The following is a 21500-nucleotide window of genomic DNA, read 5'->3' on the forward strand; positions in this document are numbered from 1 at the left end:
TGAGCCACCGTGTCAGTTTGAATATTTTAATTCTTATTTTCAATATTTAAACATTGTCTGGCCCTCTTTCCTTCTAGCTGGTTGGGTGCCTCTGGGCCATTTAGTTGGCCTCTATGGGGTCAAATGTCCTCGTCGGAAAAATGAAGGGGTTGGAGTGTTTCAACAGTCACTTCTGTTGAAATACTCCAACTTTCTAACAGCCAAGTGTCCATGGACGGATAGATGGATTTACAAAATGTGGTATATACATACAATGGAATACCATTTAGTCTTAAAAAGAAGAAAATGCTGACACATGCTTAAACCTTGAAGACACTAAGCGAAGTGAAATGTCATTCACAAAGGACGATTCTGTGTGATTCCACTTAAGTGAGATATTTCCAACAGTGTAACTTTCTAGGTTCTAGGATGACAGTTCTTAGCTGTCCTCAGACTTGCCAAGTCCTTTCATAACCTCTCCTAGTGCTGCCAAGGTGAGTCACTCAATAGGCACCACTACTTCAAGGCATATTCCCTAAGTGGACTTCAGCAGAACCATCTCTTTCTCTCTCTCTCTCTCTCTCTCTCTCTTTTTTTAGAGGCAGCATCTCGCTCTGTCACTTAGGCTGGAGTGCAGTGGCGCGATCATAGCTCACTGCAGCCTCTAACTCTTGGGATCAAGTGATTCTCTCTCACATCAGCCTCGCAAGTAGCTGGGACTACAAGTGCACACCATGCCTGGCTAATTTTAAAATTTTTTTGTAGAGATGGGGTTCCACCATGTTGCTCAGGCCTGTCTTGAACTCCTGGGATAAAGTGATCCTCCTATCTTGGCCTCCCAAAGTGCTGGGATTACAGGTGTGAGCCACTGTGCCCAGCCTCCCTGGACTTTCTTTCAGGTCAGTAGGTCACTCAGAGAAGTCCCATGAAAGCTACAGACAGTGTCCCACACCGAAACTTATCTGCATAAAGTTTTACATTTTTATGGGTTTCATGACCCCCTAAAGCCCATCCATGAACTCTGAAATTAAGAATCCCTGGCTCTACAAGTTCCTGGCTGGGCACGGTGGCTCATGCCTGTAATCCCAGCACTTTGGGAGGCTGAGGCAGGCGGATCATGCGGTCAGCAGTTCGAGACCAGCCTGGTCAATATGGTGAAACCCCGTCTCTACTAATAATACAAAAATTAGCCGGGCATGGTGACTGTAGTCCCAGCTACTCGGGAGGCTGAGGCAGGAGAATCGCTTGAACCCAGGAGGCGGAAGTTGCAGTAAGCCGAGATCACACCACTGTACTCCAGCTTGGGCGACAGAGTGAGACTCTGTCAAAAAAAAAAAAAGAAGTTGATCTTGAAGGAGTTCAGGACATAACTCCCCAAAATATGCCACTTTGGCATATTAGTTGTTTTTAACTAAAGACACTTGAAAAACAGCAGGTCCACGAAGGGCACTCTGACCTTCCCTTTTCTTCTTAAAACAGGAGATGAAACTCCATGTAAAAGAGGCCCTCCTTATAACAGGAGAAAAGAAACATTATCAGCAGCGATGGGGAGTTGAGGTCAAGAGAAATCTAATCAAACAAACCTTGTTTAACCCCTATCTTCCTGGTTACTTTTCCACAATTGCCGCTCTTTCTTCAGCCTAGTACATAAGCACATAGGCCCAGTCACTTCTTCGGGTCTTACATTTTTCTTTTGAGGGCTCCCATGTACTTGTAAATAAAATGAGTATGCATTTCTCCTGTTAATCTGTTTTACGTCAGTTTAAATCTAAGGCTCAGCTGGAGACCCTAAGAGGGTAGAGGAGAAATTCTGCCTACCCTACAGTACGAAATTGGTCAATGAAGAGAGACCAGAACTGCAGCACTGAAATTGAGCAAAAGGAAATGTAACCAACAATGGATGCATAAAGATGTATATTTCCAAGCCCCTGGGAATATTTTACCTTTTTGGCTGCAAAGAGCCACAAGAGGTATTGTTGACAAGGCTGTCTCAGAGCACAGACTGGGACCTGCCTCTGCAGCGGGTGTCGACCAAGTCTCAGGTCAGAGCATGATGGATGGAGTTCTGTTTTTTGTGGCGGTGAAGGAAGGAGCTGTGGCTTTTTGAGGATAGGCATTAAAACCTTGTCTGGGATTAGACAAGCAGCTAAAATTGGGAGAAGAGTGGCTAAGAGGAAGACCACAGGACCACAAAAATGATCAGGACGAAGGTCCAGATATTCCAGCCTGCTGGCTTCACTGTGTCCCCCTGGCCTGCAGCAACACAGGTGGGAGGGGGCCAGTGATGTATTCTCCACCCAGACCCCTCTGCAGTCTTCTTTCACAGAGAAGGGGTCATGCATATCTGAGCATGAAGCTTGTTGCCACCATTACCTTAGGTATCTTTCTCTTCTTCCTGCCGTTCTGTGGGTCTCCAAGGTTAAAGAAAATGTCATCAGGGCTGCTGGGAGTGGAGGGGGGGCTGATTTTGGAAGGGGACCCAGTTCCATCCCGACTCAGCTTCCTAGTGTCCAGCAGCTTGAAGTTCCTCCTCTCTGAATTTTGTCGGAAAAAAGCAGGTTTGGACAATGACTGCTGTGAGGGAAAAGGAGAAAAGAAGAGTAAATGAATTCAAAGGAGACTGACCGGGGGATAACTGGTGGTGCCAGGGACGAGACAATGAAATTGAGAAGAGGAACTGGTCTATGTTCCCAGGGTAGGTGGAGTTTGGTTATGCTAGTAAGTGTTCAATGAATACGTATCATCCAATTACCAAAACTGTGTGTGATGAGCGATGTAAATTTAATCCAGTTTCTTTTTTTTGAGATGGAATCTTACTCTGTCACCCGGGCTGGTGCGATCTCTGCTCACTGTGACCTCTACCTCCTGGGTTCAAGCAAGTCTCCTCCCTGAGCCTCTCGAGTAGCTGGGACTGCAAGCACACGCTGCCACGCCCAGCTAATTTTTTGTATTTTAGTAGAGACAAGGTTTCACCATGTTGCCCAGGCTGGTCTCGAACTCCTAAGCTCAGGCAATCTGCCTGCCTCAGCCTCCCAAAGTGCTAGGATTACAGGCGTGAGCCACCGCACCTGGCCCGGTTTCTCTTTTTAGACAAGTGTGAGGTCACCTGCCTCAATCCCAGGACATTACAGCTGAGGCTTTCTGGCAACCCAAGACACGTGGACTGGGAGTTACAAGGCCTAAGCCTCACTTTGGCCTTGCTGCAGGATTGCTGAGTGCCTTTTATACAAGGAATTGTGTTTCTTTGGGCCTCAATATGTTATTTTTAAAACAGGCCTCTTCAAAGTCAAAAGGCTGGCTGGGTGTAGTTGCTCATGCCATAATCCCAGCACTTTGGGAGGCTGAGGAGGATCACTTGAGGTCAGGAGTTTGAGACCAGCCTGGCCAACATGGTGAAACCCTGTCTCTACTAAACATACAAATTTAGCTGGGTGTGGTGGCATGTGCCTGTAATCCCAGCTACTCGGGAGGCTGAGGCAGGAGAATCGCCTGAACCCTGGAGGCGGAGGTTGCAGTGAGCTGAGATCACACCACTGCACTCCAGCCTGGGTGATGGAGTGAGACTGTCTCAAAACAAAACAAAAAACAAAGTCAAAAGGCAAACAAAACACTTGCTAAAAAAATTTAGAACCCATAGAAAATAACCCACAGAAATGAACTCATTTTCCTAAAATACGCTACAAATTAATGAGAAAAAGACTAACGACTCAAAAGAAAAACAGGCAAAATAATGGAAAATTTAGAGAAAAAGAAATACAACGATTCTTAGGTATATAAAAAGATTCTTAGCTTCATTCCCAAGAGAAAAGAAAATTAAAGCTCCATTAAAGAAACATTTTTTTGCTCAGAGATAAGATAAGAAAATTTGATAGCTCACTCTGTTGGTGAAAGTGAGGGAGAAAAGTCACTCCCACACTGTCATACAGGGTTGGTGGGAGCATCACTTGGCACAGCACTACAGAGGGCAGTCTAGTATGAGCTAACAAAATTATGATGCATATAGCTTCAGACCCCGCAATTCCACCTCTAGGAATTTACTCTGCTGATATACTCTTATTTGTGCAATGTTATTTTTTACAAGGAAACATATTGTGCAAAGGATATTGTACATTGCCACATGGTTTGTAATCACAAAATACTGGAAATAACCTAGATAGCCATCAATAGAGGGGCTGCTCAAACAAATTATGATATACCCAAACAGTGGAATACTATGCACTTATTTAAAAAATCTTAATGTACTTGCCAGGCACGGTGGCTCACGCCTGTAATCCCAGCACTTTGGGAGGCCGAAGTGGGTGGATCGCCTGAGGTCAGGAGTTCGACACCAGCCTGAGCAATATGGTGAAATCCCCGTCTCTACTAAAAATACAAAAATTAGCCTGACGTGGTGGCGTGAACCTGTAGTCTCAGCTACTTGGGAGGCTGAGACAGGAGAATTGCTTGAAGCCAGGAGGCAGAGGTTGCAGTGAGCTGAGATCATACAACTGCACCCCCACCTAGGCAACAGAGCAAGACTCCATCTCAACAAAACAAAAAACAAAAAACAAAAAACTTGATGTACTGATATGGAAGGTTCTTTCAAAGATATACATATAATTTTTTTCATCATTGACATTTTTTCATACTTCAATGCGCCAACTGTATTTTTCTGCAGTGTATTTTTTATGTTCTTTGTTTATCTTTTAGGATTCTAATGTTTTTACTATTTTCAATGAGCTCTACGTAGAACGGATATTAACTATTTGTCAGGTTTGCCATAAGTGTGCTTTTCCCATGTGATTTATCTGTATTTTTATTTTAGTTATAATAACTTTTTATATGAAAATGTGTTAATATTTTCTTTTGTAATTCATTTAATCTCTTCTTTCTTTGCTTAAAAAAAATCTATCTCCTTTTAGAAGTTCAATAAATATTCAATTCCGTTTTCTTCCAGATTTTCTTGGTTTGTTTCATACACATTTTATTTATTACTCCATCAGTAATTTATTTTGTGATATGTTCATCTAAATCATTTTTTCCCCAAAATAACTTATCCCTGTTCTATTTAATGAATGAGCTTTTCTTTATCAACTTATGAGGCCACATTTATCCTGTCTTAAACTCTCATAGAATAGGCATATTTTGCTCCATTGATTTCTTCATTTGCTATTTGCTTAGTTCCAAATAGTAAGTAGAAATAACTTCAGAATCTTTTCTTTTTAAAGATTTCCAAAAATAAAGACTCCTAGTTTCCTAAGTGGCCAGCTCCAACGTTTCATCACAGGTCTCCAAGGAGCAATAAATTGCTTAGTGCCATAAACTTTCAGTAGAGGAAGAGCTGACCTGGATTGGGTACCATAAGAGTACAAAAAGAAGGAAGAGGGGCAAGCCTTCTTCGAGGCCAAATTCCATCTATAATAAAATCCAAGGAAATGCTCCTACCATTGCACTGGAATCTCCTATCAAATTGTTGAGAAAACGTAGGTTCTGCTTTTGTTAGAGATGTAGATTGTGATGGTGTTCATTCAAAGGAGATATGACCTATGAAAAGGTAAGAGAAGAAACCAGAGAAGGAATGGAAACACAACACACAGCTTTCTGAAGAATGTGTGGGCTGCATCTCTGAGTGGTCACCCTGCTGGAGAAAGGGGATCCTGATGTGTCCCAGGGCACCCCAAATAAGCCACCAAATGTTCAGGGAGCTTTCATGATGGGGTGGGATTTCAGTAGATATTTATTTGATAAAATGGGAAGACTTAGCTGTGGGGGACAGTATTAGCAATGACACAGTACAATCTGAGAATAGTGGTGAGGGAGAGTAAATTAGATCAAAAGAGTCTTCAAGGCTTAGAGTAAGTGCACTGAAACAGATGGAAGAGATGATACAGCGATGAAGACATCTAATTGTCTATTGAAGGCCTTTGAAAGTGAGGATATGAATCTTGGACTTAGGGATCAGAAAATTTTTTCTTTTTTTTTTTTTTTGAGATGGAGTCTCGCTCTGTTGCCCAGGCTGGAGTGCAGTGGCACGATCTCGGCTCACTGCAACCTCCACCTCGGGGGTTCAAGTGATTCTCCTGCCTTAGCCTCCCGAGTAGCTGGGATTACAGGCGGGTGCCACCACGCCTGGCTAATTTTTGTATTTTTAGTAGAGACGGGGTTTCACCATATTGGCCAGGCTGGTCTCGAACTCCTGACCTCAGGTGATCCGCCCACTGTGGCCTCCCAAAGTGCTGGGATTATAGGCGTGATCCACCGCGCCCAGCCAGCAAACCTTTTCTTAAAAGCCAGATTGTACTTAAGGCTTTGTGGGCCATATCCTCTCTGTTAAAACTACTAAACTGTGTCCTTGTAGTATAAAAGCAGCCGTAGATAATACATAAATGAATGAGCCTGGCTGTGTTTCCATAGAACTTTATTCATAACATCAGGGAACCAGCAGTTGTTTGTCACACCCAGAACTATAGTATAAAAGGGAAGTCACTCTAGGATCCTAAGAACGATGTGTCAGACTGTGGTCCACAGAAGATTCTAGCTTTTGATCAGAGGACCTTACACCAACATCTATGGCACCCAATCCCATTGTGTCTCTCTGGAGTAACCTCAGGGGCTTAGCTCTGCTGAGAGGCTCCCAGACACCCCTAATTGTATAGATCTCCGACTCATGATGGCACAGCAAAAGATCTGTAGTGTCCAAAAGGGAAAAGAGACAAGAACCCTGATGGTCTGAGGTCCGACCTCCCTGCTGAAGCCTCTTCAGTTGTTTCAGGAGAGTGGCTAGGGGACATCCTGGGCGGGGTAGGGGGTGCAGTAGCAAGGAAGCTGTGTGCCCCATCAGAGGCGGCCAAGCTGGATTCGAGCCCAGGTTCATTAACCCTTCTTGTCTGTGAATGGTGGCTGGTGGCTCAATTCCTTCCAGTCCTCTACTACCCCTGACTTTACTGCCTCAGGAGACTCTGCCTGTGGGAGACTACAGGGGTCCTTGATATAAACTATCCCCATCCCCCTCACCCATCTCAACATCATTCCTACTCTTAGGAGACCTCCTGTGCTGTCTATCATTCACACAAACATACATATTTGCTCATATGTGCCTGTAGGTACACACATTCTTGCATGAAAAAAGAGACACTTCTCTAAATATGTATACAGAGAAAGGCATACAAGGGCCAGGTGCAGTGGCTCACGCCTGTAATCCCAGCACTTTGGGAGACTGAGGTGGGCGGATCACTTGAGGTTAGGAGTTCGAGACCAGCCTGGCCAACATGGGGAAACCCCGTCTCTACTAAATATACAAAAATTAGCTGGGTGTGGTGGCGGGCACCTGGGCTACTCAGGAGGCTGAGACAGGAGAATCGCTTGAACCCAGGAGGCAGAGGTTGCAGTGAGCGGAGATCATGCCACTACACTCTAGCCTGGCTGACAGCGTGAGACTTCGTCTCATAAAATAAAATAAAAATAAAAAGGCATACAAGGGCATTCTAACAATGGGGACTAATGACATTCTATGAAGATAATGGGATACTGTGCAGGCAATAAAAACTGTTTCTAAAAATAAATTAGGCCAGGTGTGGTGGCTCATGCCTATAATTCCAGCACTTTGGGAGGCCACGGTGGGCAGATCACAAGGTCAAGAGATCAAGACCATCTGGCCAACATGGTGAAACCCCGTCTCTACTAAAAATACAAAAATTAGCTGGGCATGGTGGCGCACGCCTGTAGTCCCAGCTACTTGAGAGGCTGAGGCAGGAGAATCGCTTGAACCCGGGAGGCGGAGGTTGCAGTGAGCTGCGATCGTGCCTCTGTACTCCAGACTGGCGACAGAGCGAGACTCTGTCTTAAAATAATAATAATAATAATAAAAATAAAAAAGAAATTGATGACATGGGAAAACACTCATGATCAATATAAAAAAGCATCAAAACTGTATATACAATATAATCACAAATCTTTTTTTTTTTTTTTTTTTAGAGACAGAGTCTCTCACTGTCACCCAGGCTAGAGTGCAATTGTGCAATCTCGGCTCACTGCAACCTCTGCCTCCCAGATTCAAGCAATTCTCCTGCCTCAGCCTCCCAAGTAGCTGGGATTACAGGCGCACACCACTGCGCCCGGCTAATTTTTGTATTTTCAGTAGAGACGAGGTTTTGCCATGTTTGCCAGGCTGGTTACAAACTCGTGACCTCAGTTGATCTGCCTGCCTCGGCCTCCCAAGATCACAAATCTTTTTATAAAATGTATACACACATGCACACAAACACATGGATGCACACCACACACAGTGTGTGTGAGAAAATCGGAGAGGAAATAAACCAAAGTGTTAGCAGTGGGTGTTGGGGTTACATGTACATTTTAAAGAGATCTTTAAAATACACACACATAAATACACATACATAAGATGTCAATCTGGGCCAGGCGAGGTGGCTCATGCCTGTAATCCAAGCACTTTGGGAGGCAAAGGTGGGTGGATCACCTGAGGTCAGGAGTTCAAGAACAGCCTGGCCAAAATGATGAAACCCCATCTCTACTAAAAATACAAAAAAATTAGCTGGGTGTGGTGGTGGACGCCCATTGTCCCAGCTACTTGGGAAACTGAGACAGAGGTTGCAGTGAGCTGAGATCACGCCACTGCACTCCAGCCTGGGCAACAAGACGGAAACTCCATCTCAAAAAAAAAGTAAATCTATTACAGAAATATTAGAAAATAGAGCCATAAAGAAAAGTAAAATTCCCCAATTGTGGATGAGTTTTATTTTCTCCATTAAACTTTTCAGTAATTGAAACACTTATTCTGTATCATGTAACCAGAAAAACTTTATAATTACAATGTTTTCAGAAAAAAAAAAAGGCATGTATGTATGCATGTATGTATGTATGTATTTATTTTTGGAGACAGGCTATCACTCTGGAGAGCTGTGGCACAAAAATAGCTCACTGCAGCCTTGGACTCCTGGGTTCAAGTGAATCTCCCATGTCAGCCTCCCGAGTAGTTAGGACTACAGGCATGCACCACCATGCCTGTCTAATTTTTAAATTTTTTGTAGAGATGGGGTCTTACTATGTTGACCAGGCTGGTCTCGAATGCCTGGCCTCAAGCAATCCTCCCACCTTCGCTTCCCAAAGTGCTAGGATTACAGGCATGGACCACTGCATCCAGCCTGTTATTTTACTATTATTATTATTTATTCATTTTTTGAGATGGAGTCTCATTCTGTCGCCCAGGCTGGAGTTCAGTGGCGCAATCTCAGCTCACTGAAACCTCCCCCTCCCAGGTTCAAGAGATTCTCCTGCCTCAGCCTCCCAAGTAGCTGGGACTACAGGCGCGTGCCACTACACCTGGCTAATTTTTGCATCTTTAGTAGAGACGGGGTTTCACCATGTTGGCCAGGCTGATCTCGAACTCCTGACCTCAGGTGATCTGCCTGCCTTGGCCTCCCAGAGTGCTGGGATTACAGGCGTGAGCCACTGTGCCTGGGCACCCAGCTTGTTATTTTTAAAAAGGACGTATATTGAAAAATATAGGCCAGGTGTGGTGGCTAATGCCTGTAATCTCAGCACTTTGGGAGGCTAAGGTGGGCGGATCACTTGAGGTCAGGAGTTCGAAACCAGCCTGGCCAACATGGTGAAACCCTGTCTTTACTAAAATTACAAAAAATTAGCCAGCACGGTGGCCTGTGCCTGTAATCCCAGCTAGTCAGAGGGTGGGGCACGAGAATCACTTGAACCCGGGAGGTAGAGGTTGTAGTGAGCCGAGATCGAGCCACTGCACTCCAGCCTGGCTGACAGAGCGAGATTCTGTCTCAAAAGAAAAGAAAAGAAAAGAAATGGTGGGTGATGTGTAGCAAGAAAAGAAAACAGTCCCTTTCAGGAGCTTGCAGTTTGTGTTCAGCAGCAGCAGCATCTACCCACAGCTGCACACTTGGTCCTTTCTGAGCAGAGCCTATCCAACAGACCCTTCCCTCTCAAATGGAAATTCTAGTGACCTGAATAACTAGCCGTGGCCTAATGAAATGAACATCCCAAAGATGGCTGAGGATCTCTCCGCGGCTGGTAGGGGCTCCTGCAAGCTCTAGGGTCCCAGATGCAGCCCAGATGCGGTAGATGTTCCATGAATATTTGATGAGCTAATGGAGGAAGTGGTGAAGTCTCCAGCTGTCCCCTAGAACAGGGCACACAGCAGACACCCAGATGTGGATGAGCAGAAAAATGAGCACGGACACGGTGTCCCGCTGAGGGCTTGCAAGGATCCCTGGCAATCAGACACGTGCTCTGGACAACTGGATTCTCTTTCTTCAGGACAGCTACAGATACAGATACAGCTGGACATTAAGTTCTTGTTGACATTCTCACCTACTGGGCTTAGCTGCTTTGGTGGCAGAGGCTCTAGGTTTTCTCCAGCCCAGCAGGGACAAGAAGAAAAGGGTTGGTAAGCCTTTATTTCCTGGTATCAGGGAGGAGCGTTCTGCCCTGAATGCAGAGCTGCCTTGGGCAGATTTTTCTTTTGAGACAGAGTTTCACTCTTTTACCCAGGCTGGAGTGAAGTGGCATGATCTTGGCTCACTGCAACCTCTGCCCCCCAGGTTCAAGCGATTCTCCTGCCTCTGCCTCCCGAGTAGCTGGGATTACAGGCACCCACCACCACACCTGGCTAATTTTTGTATTTTTAGTAGAGATGGGGTTTCACCATGTTGGCCAGGCTGGTCTCGAACTCCTGACCTCAGGTGATCCACCCGCCTTGGCCTCCCAAAGTGCTAGGATTACAGGCAGGAGCCACCGTGCTTGGCCTGGGCAGATGTTTTTCATTGTTCCTCAGGGGTGAGGCAGTTCACTCCCCACATGAAGTGGGGAGCCAGGTAGGACCCAGAGGGGACAGACCAGGTGTGACAGCTTGCTTTCTTCTTCTAAGTCAGGCTTCTCTGCCATGGGAAATGAAGGATTTCCTAAATGTTGAAGACATCCCTATTCCAATGAAAATACCAACAACACATTTCCAAGGCAAGCAGAAAGTATTTGCTAATTGTCAGTTGCCATGGATTATTCTTGATGACACCCTTTTCCATATGAGAAGAGAAATGGCAGTTAACTGGTGCAGGCAAGTATTGTAGCAATTTATCTGGGTCTGTAAGATCCATCCTTTGGGATAGGTTGTTCTCTCACCTCTTCCAGAAGCCTGGTGGCAGGCAGCATCCCTTTATGGCCATCAAGCACAGGAGACAGGTTTCAGGTGGAGACAGCCCCACCTGCCAACGATGCTGACCCTGTGGGGCTGGGACAGGAAGACCACTGCTTTTCCTAGGCTGGAAACAGAGCCTTGCAATGAGATTTAAGTTGCCCTTTGCAGCTGGTACTTGGCCTGCCTTAATTTCTTCTACTAAATATTGTAGAACTGTTAGGCCTTATGGGAAAACCAAAGAAATAGAATATATACATTTTTCTGTCTTTCTTTCTTTCTTTTAACTTAGGTTTAGAATATATACCTTTTGACCTTGAGGAATTTATAATCTAGTTGGGGAGATGTTTTTAAGATATATTAAGGCTGGGCACGGTGGCCTGTAATCCCAACACTTTGGGAGGCCGAGGCAGGTAGATCATGAGGTCAGGAGATCGAGACCATCCTGGCTAACATGGTGAAACCCCGTCTCTACCAAAAAAAAAATACAAAAAATTAGCCGGGCGTGGTGGTGGCGGGCGCCTGTAGTCCCAGCTACTTGGGAGGCTGACGCAGAAGAATGGCATGAACCCGGGAGGCGGAGCTTGCAGTGAGCCGAGATCGGGCCACTTCACTCCAGCCTGGGTGACAGTATGAAACTCTGTCTCAAACAAACAAACAAACAAGCAAACAAAAATAACAAAAAAAGAAATGGTTTAACTGAGTGTTACAGATAATCAGAGAGAAACAAGTCCCAGGGATTGGGATGGCTGGAGAAGCTTCTTAAAGGACACATGATTGAACTGGGCCTCAAAGGATGGGGAGAGGTCCCGGTGAGAGCCAAGGGCAGAGTTAAAAATGACCTCGCCGGTTGGCAAATTTTGGCCTGTGGGCCACATCTGGCCCACCACCTGTTTTTGTACAAGCCATGACTTAAGAATTAACTTTTACATTTTTAAATGGTTGGAAAAATAAATAATATTTCATGACAAGTGACAATCATATAAAAGTCAAATTTCACCAGGTGTGGTGGCTCACGCCTGTAATCCCAGCACTTTGGGAGGCCGAGGCGGGCAGATCACAAGGTCAGGAGATCGAGACCATCCTGTGAATGGTGAAACCCCATCTCTACTAAAAATACAAAATATTAGCCAGGCGTGGTGGTGGGCACCTGTAGTCCCAGCTACTCGGGAGGCTGAGGCGGGAGAATGGCGTGAACCTGGGAGGTGGAGCTTGCAGTAAGCCGAGATCGCGCCACTGCCCTCCAGCCTGGGTGACAGAGCAAGACTCCGTCTCGAAAAAAACAAAAAAAAGTCATATTTCAGCATTCAGGTCAGGTGCGGTGGCTCACGCCTGTAATCCTAGCACTTTGGGAGGCCAAGGTGGGCGGATCACTTGAGGTCAGGAGTTTGAGACCAGCCTGGCCAAAATGGTGAAACCCCGTCTCTACTAAAAGTACAAAAATTAGCCAGGTGTGGAGGCGCATGCCTATAGTCCCAGCTACTTGGGAGGCTAAGGCAGGAGAATTGCTTGAACCCGGGAGTGCCGAGACTGTGCCACTGCACTCCAGCCTGGGAGACAGAGCAACGCTCCGTCTCAAAAAACAAAAACAAAAAGCAACAACAACAAAGGTTGATTGAAATACAGCCACACTCATTTACTTACGCATTGTCTATGACTGCCTCACACTACACTGGCCGCTCTCAGTAGTTACAACAGAGACCATATGGCCCACACAGCCCCAAATATTTACTCTATGGCCCTTTAGAGAGAGTGCGCATGTCCCAGGCCTACATCAGAGGGGTAGTTGGTAGGCTCTGGCTGGAGGGGGCATTTGTATGTAGGAACTATGGGAGATTAGGGGTAATGGGTGCCAAGATATCTGTTACAAATGCTAGTCCTGCAGGCAGTGGGTTGAAATTACCATCTATATCAGTAAGGTTATATTATCTATGTGCATATGGTATGAAACTCCAAAAAGTTCAAAAGAATATTCTGTAAAAAGAAGGTCAGCCTTCCCCCTGCCCTCTGGGTATTCAGACAGGACAACTCCTCTGAGGTCCTCAGTTACTCATGCTTGGGTATCCGCACGGAGATTTTTTTTTCACCTCCAACATTGGGGATGGAGATAGTCTTACACATACATGTGTGAGTTTACATATACGTATATTCTTTCATCTTTATATATATGCATATTATTTCATTAAAAAAACCCACATACAGACATGGGCGAGTTTACATATATGTATATTCTTTCGTTAAAAAACCCACAGGCTGGGTGCGGTGGCTCATGCCTGTAATCCCAGCACTTTGGGAGGCCGAGGCAGCTGGATCACTTGAGCCTAGGAGTTCAAGATTAGCGTGGCCAACATGGCAAAACCCCATCTCTACAAAAAATACAAAAATTAGCTGGGCTGGTGGCATGTGCCTGTAATCCCAGGTACTCAGAAGGCTGAGGTGGGAGGATTGACTGAGTCCGGGAGTTCAAGGCTGCAGTGTGCCGTGACTGCACCTCTGCACTCCAGCCTGGGTGACAGAGCGACAACACCCTGACTCAATTAAATCAACAACAACAACCCACAAATGGTAAAATACTTTAAAACTACTGTTCTACATCATGCCTTTCCGTCTTGTATCTTAGGGTATGCTCTATGTTAAGACATTCTTAACAGTTGTATGGGACGGATGTACCATCTTTTATTTACCCAGTTTGAGGAGGTTTCTGAGCCAGAAGCTCAATGGTATTTTAGGAAGCTTTTTTGAGCAGAGGGGCTCCAAGAGAACTAGAGGCAGGAAAACCAGTCAGCCAGCGATGTACAAATCCAGGAGCCTGGCAGGGCAGGTGGGGGTGGCCTGGAATTCCAGTGCTGGCCGGAACTCCAGAGTGCTCAAGGCCACCATGCTGCGGCCCCTTCTCCTGTCACCACTCTCAGGGGACTCATACCTTGGTGAGTGTGTCAGGGATGGAAGAGGTGGGAGAAGCAGGAAAATTCAAGACACACTTCTTCCCCAGACAGCGACCATGTAACTCGATGTCCTCATAAGGGTTCTCCTTCATTGGCGGATCTGTGTTCAAAGGCAATGCGTCAGGAACCTGGGACCACTGAGGACATTTCCCTTTTCGAAACACTGAGGTCAGCATCTCGGCCTCTCCTGTGTCCATCGTTGTAGGGATATCTGCTGTTTTGCCATCGATGCGCCCCTCCTGTTGGTAGCAGCCCCTGATTTCACTGGGTTACCTCTCCATCTCCTCATTTGTGGCCATGGGAGATTAACTCCATTCTCAGTTTCAGCGCTTTAGCCAATCTAGGTATCCCAAATCCCTGCCTCAGTAATCAGTTCAGGGAAGGGCTCATATTCTAAGCCTAAGTGATATCACTGCATGGCATTCCCGGGCTCCAAAGGTGAACAAAGGACCTTGGCTGGTCTAATGAGGGTGAACCTCAGGATTTCTGCTGGGACTTGCAGGATACCAGCTCTTCTCTCCACCAGGAAGATATGGATTCCAGAAAGCTGGTGGCAGCCATTGTGGGGACCCTGGGAAGCCTGCTGAGAATAAAGCTAACCTGAGAGGTAAGAAATGGAGGAAGGAGGCTGGGTGTGGTGGCTCACACCTGTAATCCCAGGACTTTGGGAGGCCGAAGGGGGTGGATCACTTGAGCCCAGGAGTTTGAGACTAGCCTGGGCAACGTGGGAAAACCCCGTCCCCACTAAACACACACACACACACACACACACACACACACACACACAAATTAGCTGAATGTGGTGGTGGGCGCCTGTAACCCCAGCTACTTGGGAGGCTGAGGCAGGAGAATCGCATGAACCTGGGAGGCGGAGGCTGCAGTGAGTTGAGACTGTGCCGTTGCACTCCTGGGTAACAGAGTGAGACTCCTGTCTCAAAAAAAAAATAAAAAATAAAAAAAAGAAAGAAAGAAAAGAAATGGAGAAAGAAAAAGCTAGTTTAGTTGGGTTTTCTGTTCCTTGTAACTGAAAGCATCCTCTTGGGCAGTCACTGCTAAGAGAAGTCCAGATCTCTCTCCCATTTTAGATCTGGGAATCCCGCTGCTTTGGCAGGAGCCCATCTCCAGCAGCCTGGACACAGATGCAATTCCAACTGCTTAGCTAAGCATCTGCCTTCCTCAAATTTTCTATTTCCTCCTTCTGTAAGTTTTTTCTAGTATTGATGATTACACGCCTGCATGTCTGCATATATCCACCCTACCTGCCCCTCACCTGCACACACATAAGGGTTTCTCCCTTTTATCAGCTTGTTTCTTCCCCCACCCTTCACCCCCACCATAAGCAGTTGGAGCTCGCCCTTCACTAAAACCATCAACCTCCCCGAAGATGACTGAACTCACCAAACTCTGAATCTGAGACCCACTCCGAAATCTCAGAGGATGCTTTAGAGCCAGAGTTACTTTTTAAATCACATTTAGTCTGTGTTCTGACGCCCTGTTAGTGCCACACTCTTGACAGTTTCTGAAGGAGGCTCTGGTGTGTAGTGTTTTCTTTCATTCAGTAATCCCTGCAGTTGACTGAGCATCTGTCATAAGTGAGGTAGTTGACACAACATTCTCTCCAGTCCTTAACCTCGCAAGGGAGCTAGCTTCATCCTCATTATGCAGATGGGAGAACTCAGTTCAGAGACGTGAAGTCACTGGCTCAATGTCCTGCGGCCAATAGGCAGCAGAGCCAAGCTGTGGTTCTGGATCTTCAGACTCCAGGCCCCATGCTTCTCACTATGCCACACTGCCACACTGCCTCCTTGGCCACTCATCACCAGCCAGTCTTCCCCCTCCAGCCCTAGGGTCTCTCATATATCCCACAAGGCTGACTCTCCCACCCCACCTGCCTGCTCTTTCATCCGAGTGCACAGGTGTCTTCGAGTGTGTGTGTGTGTATGTGTGTGTGCATGTGTGTTTCCAGCAGCCAGCCCCATTCTCCCTCCCCTTTCTCCCAGACAGACTCAGACCCACACACAGACGCTGTGGCCTCTTACCTAGAATGTCTTCATAGACGTTCTCCTCCGATAAAGTGCGTGTCAGCCCCAGCTTAGTCTGTGCGTACCAGTCCACCCTGCTGCTCTCAGAGGAAGACTGCAGTAAATCTTCAAACTCATAGGACTTTCTGGAATGTGCCAGATGGGAGGAAGAAACAAAGAATTTGAATCAAATTAGGCTGCTTCAGAGAATATATTAATATATCCCTTCACCCAAATTCTCTTTTTCTTAGAAAAATTGTTACCGAAATCAACTTCTTTTATTTTATTTCATTTTTTGAGACACAGTCTTGTTCCATCGCCCAGGCTGGAGGGCAGTGGCGCCATCTTGGCTCACTGCAACCTGTGCTTCCTGCGTTCAAGCAATTCTTCTGCCTCAGCTTCCCGAGAAGCTGGGACTATAGGCATGCACCACCATGCTTGGCTAGTTTTTGTATTTTTAGTAGAGACAAAGTTTCACCATGTTGGCCAGGCTGGTCTCAAACTCCTGACCTCAGGTGATCTGCCCGGTCTTGGCCTCCAAAAGTGCTGGGATTGTAGGTGTGAGCCACTGTGCCCAGCCTGAAATCAACTTATTTTATTGTAAAAGGTGTGAAAATCCATGAATAAGAGATGTGGCTTTTATGTGCAAGAATGTTCATGCTATAATGCTAAGTGAAAATAATAAAGTATATGTAAAAAAATACAATCCCAACTTTGTAAACAAACATATACATAGAAAATAAAAAAGGGGGCCGGGTGCAGTGGCTCACTAGTATAGACAGGGACTGTCTACACTGTTTTACAAATCAGGACACTAAGTTTCAGTCCATTTATGTAGTTCATCCAAGACTAAAAGGCTTGTGACTAAGGATATGGAACAGTCCTTATTATAGTATAGATAGTGCTTGACTGTCTTATTACAGTATAGACAGTCCCTGACTGTCTGTACTATAGGTACACAGCACCACGCCCTGCTAATTTTTGTACTTTTTTGTAGAACGGGGTTTTGCCATGTTGCCCAGGTTGGTTTCAAACTCCTGACCTCAAGTGATCCTCCTGCCTGGGCCTCCCAAAGTGCTGGGATTACAGGTGGGAGCCACTGTGCCTAACCGCAAATTAGTATTCTTACCCACTTTTTTCATTTTTTTTGTTTTTTGAGATGGAGTCTCACACTGTTGCCCAGGCTGGAGTGCAGTGGCATGATCTTGGCTCACTGCAACCTCTGCCTCCTGGGTTCAAGCGATTCTCCTGCCTCAGCCTCCCGAGGAGCTGGGATTACATGCATGTACCACCATGTCTGGTTAATTTTTGTATTTTTAGTAGAGACAAGGTTTCACCATGTTGGCCAGGCTGGTCTCGAACTCCTGAACCCAGGTGATCCACCCGCCTCACCCTCCCAAAGTGCTAACATTACAGGCATGAGCCACTGCGCCTGGCCTCTTACACACATTTTATTTATCAGAAGACAGAGGCATAGAGGGGTTAGATAAATTGCTCCAGGTATATTGGGAAAAGGTGGTGGAATTAGGGTCTGACTCCAGGAAGTCTGGTTGGAGACTGATGCTCTTAATGACACAAGGCATTATGGAGAGCATTTATTTAAGTGAGGCACGTCAGGAGGGAAGCTGCATTCACAGGCTCCAAATTAAAACAGGCTGAATTTCAACAGTTTGTTGTTGGGAACCTGAACTAATTTTCCATACAAAGCTGCATTACACAGTACTGTGCGATACCCAGGCAGACCCTCTGTTTCCCTCACGTAGTAAGTAATCTATGCTATGAGGAGATGCTATGAACCCTTACAGGGAAAAGGGGGACAGGAAGGGGTCATTTCACTGGAAGCCAGGCAGTTTCTCCCACTCTCAGGGCCAGGGTAGCAACCACCACCTACAGGTAAAGCCCTGACTGCCCAGAATTAGAGCATGACCCTGGCTGAGTTTGGCCTTTTCTTTGAGAGAGAGAAAGGGGCTGTAGCTGTGCCTTGCTTTGCCATGGTGACAGCTCTATTTATTTTTAGAAACAGGGTCTCCCTCTGTTGCCCAGGCTGGAGTGCAGTGGTGCCACCACAGCTCACTGCACCTCAAACTCCTGGGCTCAGGCAATCCTTGTCCCTCAGCGTCCTGAGTAGCTGAGACTGCAGTTGCATGCCACCGAGGCCGGCTAAGTTTTAATTTTTTGTGGAAATGGGGGTCTTGCTTTGGTGCCCAGGCTGGTCTCAAACTTCTGGGCTCAAGCGATCCTCCTGTCTCAGCCTCCCTGTTGTCTGGGATTATAGTTCTGTTTTTATTTTTAAAAATCTCATTGGAAACAATATTTGTATAGGTAAAATTTCAAAATGATAAAGTACCTATGAAATAATATCTGAATCTTTAAAATGTTTTCATAATAAGTGCCCTAACAACAAAAGATATCTGTATGGTTAAAGGCTCTCCAAATCTCAGCGGATGGCTCGCTTATTTAAAGCACATGTAATGCAGGCCGGGCGCGGTGGCTCATACCTGTAATTCCAGCACTTTGGGAGGCCGAAGCAGGCGGATCACTTGAGGTCAGGAGTTCGTGACCAGCCTGGCCAACATGGTGAAACCCCGTCTCTACTAAAAATATAAAAATTAGCCGGGCATGGTGGTGTGCACCTGTAATCCCAGCTACTTGGGAGGCTGAGGCAGGAGAATCGCTTGAACAGGTGAGGTGGAGGTTGCAGTGAGCTGAGATTGCGCCACTGCACTCTAGCCTGGGCAACAGAGAGACTCTGTCTCAAAAAATACATACATGCATACATAAAAATAAAGCACATGCAATGCAAGCGGGAATCTGGATTATGTGTTGGGGTTTGTTGGGATAGGATTAGTTTTATCCTATCCCAGTGGTTACTGTCAGACACCTGGGATTTCAAGACATAGTTTGAATGTTTTGTATAATCCTTCTATATTTCCAAGAACAAGATGCTAATATAAGAGTTCAGGCCAGACACAGTGGCTCATGCCTGTAATCCCAGCACTTTGGGAGGCTGAGGCAGGAGGATTGCTTGAGGCCAGGAGTTCAAGGCCGGCCTGGGCAATAAAGTAAGATCCCATCTCTACAAAAACTAACAATTACAAAAATTAGCTGGGCGTGGTGGCATGTGCCTGAAGTCCCAACTACTTGGGAGGCTGAGGTGGGAGGATCCCTTGAGCCTAGGAGGCATAGGTTGCAGTGAGCTGAGATCATGCCAGTTGCACTCCAGCCTGGGTGAGAGAGTGAGATCTTGTTTCTGGGGAATAATAATAATAATAATAATAATAATAATAATAATAAAGGTCAGCCATGCTTTGCATTTGATTTCTGACACATAAAAGGTATCACTAGTCTAAACAGCATTAGAAAAGTCCAATTTGAAAACAACTAAAAACTCCCTTTAAAAAAATGAAGATGGGGGTGGGCGCGGTAGCTCACACCTATAATCCTAGCACTTTGGGAGGCCGAAGCAGGTGGACTGCTTGAGCTCAGGAGTTTCAGACCAGCTGGGCAACAGAGCAAGACCCTGTCTCTATAAAAAATACAAAAGTTAGCTGGGTGTGGTGGGGCACACCTATAGCCTCAGTTACTTGGGAGGCTGAGGTGGGAGGATCCCTTGAGCCAGGGAGTTGGAGGATGCAGTAAGCCAAGATCAAGCCACTGCATTCCAGCCACTGCACTCTCACTCATTTTGAGACAGAGTGAGACCCTGTTTCAAAATAAAAGATGGTTATTCATGTTGCAAAACTAATTTGCAAAACGATTCATCAAAAGTTTTCTCAAATAGCAGCTCTATTTCCTGTATTAAAGTGTTAGTTTTCAGGTGACTAATTCCTATGCAGGAAGTCTGAAAGGCAAACAAATTAACATGAGGTACAGTCCATACAAGATCAAGGAGAAGCCAGAAATCATTACATGTCCAGTTTCTAGAACTAGTGGGAAAATAGGATTCCAGTTACAACATTTGATCTATCATTGTCATGTGTTGGTAATACATGTCAAAGCATTTAGAAAGTTAGCTCTTCCTAGTAGTTCTTTATTTTCCCTCCCTCCCTCCCTCTCTCTCTCTTTTTCTTTCTTTTCTTTCTTTCCTTCTTTCTTCTTTCTCTCTCTCTCTCTTTCTTTCTTTCCTCTCTTTTCTTTCTCTTTCTCTTTCTCTATCCCTCCCTCTCTCCTTTCTTTTCTTTCCTTCCTTCCTTTCTTTTCTTTTCTTTCTTTCTTTCTTTTCCTTCTCTCTCTTTCTTTCCCTCCCTCCCTCCCCTTCCTTTCCTCCCTTCCCTTCCCTTCCTTCCTTCTGTCTTTCTTTCTTTCTTTCTTCTTCCTCTCTCTTTCTTTCTCCTGCCTTCCCTTCCTTCCCCTCCCCCTCCCTACTCCCCTCCTCTCCCCTCCCCTTCCCCTCTCTCTCCTCTCCCCTCCCCTCCCCTTCCTTTTCTTCTTCTTTTTTTTTTTTTTTGACGGAGTTTCACTCTTGACGCCCAGGCTCTTGTCACCCAGGTGCAATCTCGGCTCACTGCAGCCTCTGCCCCCTGGGTTCAAGCAATTCTCCTGTCTCAGCCTCCTGAGTAGCTGAGATTACAGGCGCCTGCCACCACGTCTGGCTAATTTTTTTTTTTTTTTGAGACGGAGTCTCGCTCTGTCACCCAGACTGGAGTGCAGTGGCGCGATCCTGGCTCATTGAAAGCTCCACCTCCTCGGTTCACACCATTCTCCTGCCTCAGGCTCTCGAGTAGCTGGGACTACAGGCGCCTGCCACCATGCCCAGCTATTTTTTTAAATTTTATTTTTAGTAGAGACCGGGTTTCACCGTGTTAGCCAGGATGGTCTCGATCTCCTGACGTCGTGATCTGCCCACCTCAGCCTCCCAAAGTGCTGGCATTACAGGTGACAGCCACCACGCCCAGCTAATTTTTCGTTTTTAGTTAGAGACGGGGTTTTGCCATGTTGGGCAAGCTGGTCTTGAACTCCTGACCTCAGGTGATCCGTGCCCTGCCTTTTTTTTTTTTTTTTCTTTTTTTGAGACAGAGTCTGGCTCTGTCGCCCAGGCCGGAAGGCAGTGGGGCGATCTCAGCTCACTGCAACCTCCGCCTCCAGGGTTCAAGCAATTCTCCTGCCTCAGCCTCCTGTGTAGCTGGGATTACAGGCACCTGCCACCATGCCTGGCTAATTCTTGTATTTTTTGTAGAGATAGGGGGGTTTCACCATGTTGGCCAGGCTGGTCTTGAACTCCTGGGCTCAAGCGACCCACCCACCTCAGCCCCCCAAAGTGCTGGGATTACAGGTGTGAGCCACCATGGCCGGACCACCTAGCATTATTTCTACAGCCTACATAAATGTCAGGGACATCAGTCCTCCCCTTCTGAGATTCAGGTAGGTGATTAGGCTCCCTGAAGAGGAGAAATGTGATTACAC

At 46.1% G+C, this 21500-nt stretch overlaps 1 protein-coding gene across 2 annotated transcripts in view; it reads right to left on the reverse strand.

Annotated features, from left to right (window-relative positions):
* Nucleotides 1-21500, reverse strand: part of DENND2A (DENN domain containing 2A) — an 82512-nt gene that overhangs the window by 51550 nt on the left and 9462 nt on the right. Inside the window, exons 2-4 of one of the 2 annotated variants that reach the window (XM_063667891.1) lie at nucleotides 16116-16243; nucleotides 14055-14176; nucleotides 2353-2550 (exon numbers count right to left, since the gene is read on the reverse strand). In XM_063667891.1, the coding sequence (XP_063523961.1) occupies nucleotides 2353-2550; nucleotides 14055-14176; nucleotides 16116-16243 (448 nt within the window). Of the gene's footprint in view, nucleotides 1-2352; nucleotides 2554-14054; nucleotides 14177-16115; nucleotides 16244-21500 lie in introns of both variants that reach the window. The other variant, XM_054496815.2, reaches the window with a different exon arrangement.

The sequence above is a fragment of the Pongo pygmaeus genome, chromosome 6, assembly GCF_028885625.2.
Source record: "Pongo pygmaeus isolate AG05252 chromosome 6, NHGRI_mPonPyg2-v2.0_pri, whole genome shotgun sequence".
Classification (NCBI taxonomy): Eukaryota; Metazoa; Chordata; class Mammalia; order Primates; family Hominidae; genus Pongo; species Pongo pygmaeus.